This window comes from Macaca fascicularis, chromosome 2 (genome assembly GCF_037993035.2).
Source record: "Macaca fascicularis isolate 582-1 chromosome 2, T2T-MFA8v1.1".
Taxonomy (NCBI): Eukaryota; Metazoa; Chordata; class Mammalia; order Primates; family Cercopithecidae; genus Macaca; species Macaca fascicularis.
In genome coordinates this window covers 158,164,757-158,171,616 of record NC_088376.1, presented here as the reverse complement: position 1 = coordinate 158,171,616, position 6,860 = coordinate 158,164,757, and the positions used below count along the sequence as shown (strand labels likewise).

General features: G+C 45.6%; 1 protein-coding gene across 4 annotated transcripts in view; it reads right to left on the bottom strand.

Moving 5' to 3' along the window:
* Window positions 1–1,560: 1,560 nt before the first annotated feature.
* The window catches only part of SLC12A8 (solute carrier family 12 member 8), a 130,082-nt gene continuing 124,782 nt past the window's right edge, over window positions 1,561–6,860 (bottom strand). For all 4 annotated transcript variants that reach the window (XR_010584636.2, XM_005547929.5, XM_074033263.1 and 1 more), the window contains one exon: window positions 1,561–2,477. Coding sequence is in view for 3 of the 4 variants with exons in the window: in XM_005547929.5 (XP_005547986.3) it covers window positions 2,315–2,477 (163 nt within the window). In the remaining variant the exon portion in view is untranslated. The remainder of the gene's footprint in view (window positions 2,478–6,860) is intronic.

The window sequence follows — 6,860 nt, the reverse complement described above, 5'->3', positions numbered from 1 at the left end:
AAGGTCCTCCAAGGTCACCCAACTTAGCCCTTCATGGCTACAATCTGTCTTTTTCAGCATTTCTCCTTCCTACATGCCTACTGCCAATTCAGACTCTGCTTTCTAATGATGCTCAGAAATCTGGTATCTAACCAAAGCCGGATTGCGAGAACAGTAACCATAAATCAAACCTCATCTTCCAGGAGAGAACGTTAGGATCTAGCTGACCCTTCATCCTGACCTTCCCAGCCCTCACCCACGCTAAGCCCCTTCCATTCAACAGCTCAGTGTTTCTCAAAATGCGGTCCAAGGATTGCCTGCATTGAATCACCTGAGGCATTTGTTAAAGATGTAAAGTCTAAGACTCCATCCCAGACTTGCCAAATAAAAAGTTTAGGGGTGAGGTGCAGAAATCTGCACTTTTTTTTTTTTTTCTGAGATGGAGTTTCGCTTTTGTTGCCCAGGCTGGGGTACAGTGGCACGACCTCAGCTCACTGCAACCTCTGCCTTCCAGATTCAAGCAATTCTCCTGCCTCAACCTCACAAGTAGCTGGGATTACAGGTGCCCGCCATCACGCCCAGCTAATTTTTTGTATTTTTAGTAGAAACGGGGTTTCACCACGTTGGTCAGGCTGGTCTCAAACTCCTGACCTGAGGTGATCCACCCACCTCAGCCTCCCAAAGTGCTGGGATTATAGGCCTGAACAACCAATGCCCGGCCTGAAATCTGCACTTTTGACAAGACTCCCAGGTGATTGTTAGCACACTGACTCATGAGAACTTCCACCATAGAAGGAGCCAGAAGTGATCCAACAATACTTCCCTCTGTGGCTCGATGGCAAAGCGTCTGGCCCTGGGCCAAGTGCTAAATTTTCCTGGGGAAAGCTACTGCCACAGTCCCTGGTACTGGGTGCTTGTGATGAATGTCAGGCAGAGCTCATAAGGAAACCAAAAGAGTACTGTCCCCTCATGTCTTTCATGCTGCAAAACAGCTGCAAAGGCATTCCAGGGGTTGAGGACCACAGATTCTTTTGAGAACATGAGTCACCATTAGGCAATTCATATTAACTCTTTAATTAGAAAGACCCTCACTAAACAATAGTAGTTTACAAATGCATGTACCTTTTGATCCTGCAATTCCACTTTTGGGAATTTATCCTAGAGATACACTTTATGCTTGTACATTTGTACAAGATTATTCGCTGCAGAGCTGATTGTCATTGCAAAAGATTGGAAAGAATCCAAACGCTCATCATTGTAGAAGTGGTGACATAAATTATAACACATTTATACAATGAAGAAAAATGAAGAAATGGCATATGAATTGATATGAAATGTCTCCAAGATAGATTGTTAAGGGAAGAAAGGTGCAGAACACGTGTATGACATGCTAACTTTTGTGTATAAAGAGAACATGTGAGACCCTACATTCCTATTTTTGCTTGTGTGTCCATAAAGAAATGCTGGATGTATGGATGAGAACAGTGGTTACCTCTAGGCCAGGGTAGACAGGAACTGAGCAGGTGGAGAACAAGGATTGGAGGGAGACTTTTCACTCTATACATAATTATAACTTTTGGGTTTGGAACCATGTGAGTGTATTATTTATTCAAAAAATAAATAATACAATAAAATATAAAACATACATTTATTGTGGCCCTCTGCACAGGCAACCTGGTTGTGGGTCAGTTCTAGTTCTCCACACCTGGGAGTTTTGGTGTCCTCTGCTAGTTTTAGTGGCTGTGTAGAGCTTTTCAGACTGGGTCTTAGGTTGCAGAGGCTAGCACCATTCCTGATGTCACCCTGGGTGAGATGTGGTCCTCAGAATGCAGATTTCCTTTTTTGTCTTTCTTTCTCCTTCTTCCACATGTTCTAAGAAAACGTAGACTTCTGGCCAGGTGTGGTGGCTCACGCCTGTAATCCCAGCACTTTGGGAGGCTGAGGTGGGTGGATCACGAGGTCAGGAGTTCAAGACCAGCCTGGCCAACATGGTGAAACCCTGCTTCTACTAAAAATACAAAAAATAGCTGGGTGTGGTGGTGCATGCCTGTAATCCCAGCTACTCAGGAGGCTGAGGCAGGAGAATCTCTTGAACCCGGGAGGCGGAGGTTGCAGTGAGCCAAGATTGTGCCACTGGACTCCAGCCTGGGTGACAGGGCAAGACTCTGTCTCCAAAAAAAAAAAAGAAAGAAAATGTAGATTTCCATTGTCCAAAGTGACAGTGGAAGGATGGGCCTTGAGTTTCTCAGGGAGGAGAAGCAGCCCCACGAAGGTTCCGGGCTTGGGTCCACTGTGCGTGGGACCGCTCCGAAAGAGGAAGGTCCCAGCGCTGCATCTAGTAGGGAGGCATCAGCTGCTCCCGGCTCATGAGGGAGGAGTGGTGGTAGCGATCCCGAGTGGCAAAGTCTGCGTTCTCCTGGGTGAGCTGAGTCATCTCCATGTCAACCTTAGCCAGGGATGGCGCCAAGATGATCTGCTCCTGAGGGGACCGCAAGCTCCTGCAGTGAGAGAGACACAGAGGATGGTGAGGAGGACAGAACAGAGACTGAACAGTAGAGGTGAGTCTACTGGGCATAGAGAAATTATTTGTAAACACACATACATTTAAATGTTTAAAACATAACTGTTAAAAGGTATATGTACAAGAATATACGAACTCAAAGCACGAGAAATACAAAGTATCAAATAAAATAAAGGGAGAGAGAGAGTGTGTGATATTTACCCTCCCTAAGTAGAAAGTATAAAGCTGTACCTACCTGATAGGAAATAACTGACAAAGAGAGGTTTTGCCTTCCAAATGGTATCATGCTGGGGCTCTGTAGCTTTTCTTTGCTTTTTTTTGTCAAAAATAATGGAATGGAGAGGCTGGAACATTGACAAGAGTGGAAAGAGAAAACTTCTCGTAGATGTATTGAAAATAAAGTTGAATAAGGAATGATTTCAAGAGCTAAGGCTCACACAGCAAGCAGCTAAGAGGGACTGCAAAGACTTTTGACACCAAGGTGGCCTCAAGTGAAGAACAAGTCCCATGTGGATCCCATTGTCACTGGAGTCTCTGCATATAGTTTTGGTTGGGGTAAACTGGGAAAGAAAAATGTTAGGGATGCATAGGGAAAGTGCTAAGAGGAAGAAAGGAGTGAGGAAAGCTCAGCTTGGCTGTCCGGGCAGCTGCTACAGAAGGCAGACCCAGTCACAGCTCTGTCCCTAATCAGCTAGGTGGCCTCCGGAAGCCTCTTTACCTCCTCGTGTCTCTATTTTCTCATCTTCCGGGGTCTCTTCCAGTTCCTATAGTCTGTGTTAGGTCCTTAAGTCATAACTTAGACATGGATTTCCTCTTAAAATTTTTACTCTAAAAGAATCATCTACTTCATGAATAGTAAGCTTTAATTGTTTGAATATGGAATATATTTGAGAGTTGCGAAAAGGTAGAAATCTAATGTTATAGATCTGTGGAACTTAAACAGAAAGTTTCAATGGATTGTGGCCAAAGGTCCTGCTATAGAAGTTCAGATTACATGACTACATTACAGCCAGTTGTTCAGAACATATATAAATTACATAGGTCTCTGAGGGTTCTTGAGAACTGAATTAACTTCTATAAAGTCTGAATCTCCAAAAAGGTTAGGAGGTGACAAAAATGTCATACCAGTCAACATGTAAGTGTTTTTGCTAATGCTTTTGTTTTGATTTTTAGGTGAAACCATTACATTCTTCTGAGTCTGGAGAAATAAAATACTTCACTCTCTAGTCTAGAATGACTGTCAAATCCTCATTTGGACAGTTGCTAGTGCTTCAAGAAAGAAAGCCCTCTCAACGACAGGCTCAACTTCACAGAGTTCACAGGAATTGTAGGCATAATGGAGGAAGTAACCTAGCCAAATTCTTCTGCCAAAACACACTCTACATTCTTCTTCTTCTTCTTTGGTTTTGAAGAGCATTTTGGGGGTTATAGTTGGGGATTGGGAGGGGAACTTAAAACTACAAAGCAGAAACACAGCTACCAATCTCTATTTTTTTTTATTTTGTCTTATTTTGATTATTTGAGACAGTCTCATTCTATTGCCCAGGCTGGAGTGCAGTGGTTGATCTCAACTTACTGCAACCTCTGCCTCCCAGGTTCAAGCAATTCTCATGCTTGAACAGGTGTGCACCACCATGCCCAGCTAACTTTTGCAGTTTTAGTAGAGATGGTGTTTTGCCATGTTGCTGAGGCTGGTCTCAATCTCCTGGCCTAAGTGATCCACCTGCCTCAGACTGCCAAAGTGCTGGGATTACAGGTATGAGCCAGTGCATCTGGCCAATCTCTATTTTAAAATAAATCAGCATTTTTGGGTTTTTTTTGTTCTTGTTTTTTTTTTTGGAGACAGGGTCTCACTCTATTGCTCAGACTGAAGTGCAATGTTGTGATCTCAGCTTACTGCACCGTCTGCCTCCCGGGTTCAAGCGATTCTCCTGCCTCAGCCTCCCCAGTACCTGGGACTATAGGCACCTGTCACCATGCCTGGTGACAGGGTTTTGCCATGTTGGCCAGGCTGGTCTTGAACTCCTGACCTCAGGTGATCTATCCGCCTCAGCCTCTCAAAGTCCTGGGGTTACATGTGTGAGCCACTGCACCCAGCCTTTGTTGGTCCTTTCACCCTCCTGAATAACCATCCCAAAATATCACCCAGCAGCCATGGTGAGGCCAATAAGTTTGATGTTGATTTAGCTGAGGCCTCTGCCGCCCACCTCACAGCCTACAGAGCCTGGTTTTGTGTTATGAATGGTGTGGACTGATTCTACTCCAACCAAAGTACTGTCCTTTTCTAAGAATAATCTCCCCCTAGTACATTCTTCTTTCTACATAGCACTGCTGTGGCCTCCAAGGTGAAATCCTAGGAATTCGGAGTACAACATAAGGAACGGTGACCTTCCATGGCATTTTTAGGCTTTAAAACCAGAAATGACTAAAAATATTCCTGTAAATCAGGCAAGGCAAAATAGTCTCACCCACACACCACTTGCAGCTCCAGAATCTGTAGGCAGCTTTTACACAGAATCTATTTCCATTTAAACTCTACTCTTTCTCAGGACTGGGTTGTAGGGGAGAAGAGATCAGTGAAGATGTGTTGTGACCTGGCTCACCCAACCTTGTGCATCAGACAGGACAAGAGGCAGAGAGATCACTCACCCTCCCTACAGCTCCACAAGGGACATTGAGCCCAGATGGCCCAAGTAAGCAGATGACAGCATGCTCCCCATGCACCCCAGCCTCCATCCCTGGGCCCTCTCCCTGTTGGTTTCTATAGCCCTTCTTGTCATCCCAAGCTCCAGCAGGAAGGCTTTATCTCTTGTGCCATCTTGAATAGATGGCAATGTTCGTGAAGAGTTGTCTTCAAAAGGATTCTTGGGAATGGAGAGTGTTTAATGGGTGTGGTGATGATAGCACAGCAACGTGAATGTCCTTAATGCCACTGAACTGCACACTGCACATAAACATGGCTAGGATGGTACATCTCATGTTACATGTATTTCACTTTTTTTTTTTTTTTGAGATAGAGTCTCGCTCTGTCACCCAGGCTGGAATGCAGTGGCGCGATCTCAGCTCACTGCAAGCTCTGCCTCCTGGGTTCACGCCATTCTCCTGCCTCAGCCTACCGAGCAGCTGGGACTACAGGTGCCCGCCACCACGCCTGGCTAAGTTTTTCTATTTTTAGTAGAGATGGGTTTTCACCGTGTTAGCCAGGATGGTCTTGATCTCCTGACCTGGTGACCCACCCGTCTCGGCCTCCCAAAGTGCTGGGATTACAGGTGTAAGTCACTGCACTTGGCCTTTTTTTTTTTTTTTTGAGATGGCGTCTCACTTTGTCAACTAGGCTGGAGTTCAGTGGCGTGATCTCAGCTCACTGCAACCTCTGCCTCCCGGGTTCAAGCGATTCTCCTGCCTCAGCCTCCCTAGAAGTTGGGATTCCAGGCACACCACCACGCCCAGCTAAGTTTTGTATTTTTAGTGGAGATGGGGTTTCACCATATTGGCCAGGCTAGTCTTGAACTCCTGACATCAGGTGATCTGCCTGCCTCGGCCTCCCAAAGTGCTGAGATTACAGGCATGAGCCACAGCACCCAACTTCATAGGGCTATGAAGTTACATCTGGGATCAACGGCAAAGGATCCCATGATCCACTAGCAATGTCTGGACATGGAGGGTGGAAATACTAGCAAGTACAACTCGGACATCTAGAGTCTCGAAAACCAACAAAATGCAACCAAATGAACACTGGGTTGGGTTTTGCCTGGATTTTCCTAGCCTGCAGCTCTAGCTCCTCACTGATATTGAAAGGGGACGGAAGGGTGTCATTCCCCAGAATCCCAGGGCCTTAAAAGGTAAGAAGCAGTGGTACTGCAAGAGTGGAGGAGAAGGAGTGAGATTAGGGCACATGTGAAATATACCTTCTCTAGGAGGCTTCTATTTCTTAGGAAAAGTTTTTTCCCTCTTTCCTGTGTATCTGACCATGGAGGTCCCACAGAAATCCTCCAGGATCTCCACTTTATTTCTATACTTGGCCTCTGCACTGTCCCCAACCCCATCATGTCAACTACCTCTGACTCAGATGGAAGAATGTGCGTCCTAGCGTTACATTTCCCTTGGGCTTTAATCTTGTGTGTGATTATGCATTGATGCTAATGTGTCTCAGACTATAAACTCACTGAGAGTAATGACTTATCAACCCAGCAACCAGATTCTAAATAAAGCCTCTGTTCTTGATGACTGAGGACAAGAAGGGAAGAGGACATGAGCCTAGAGGAAGCTTCTGATGAGCCGAATCTGGGGGCCGGGTGGTGGAGTGCAGACGAGAGCAATATCTGGTCTCCCTGAGGTGCCCAGTTGTTAGGTTCCCATG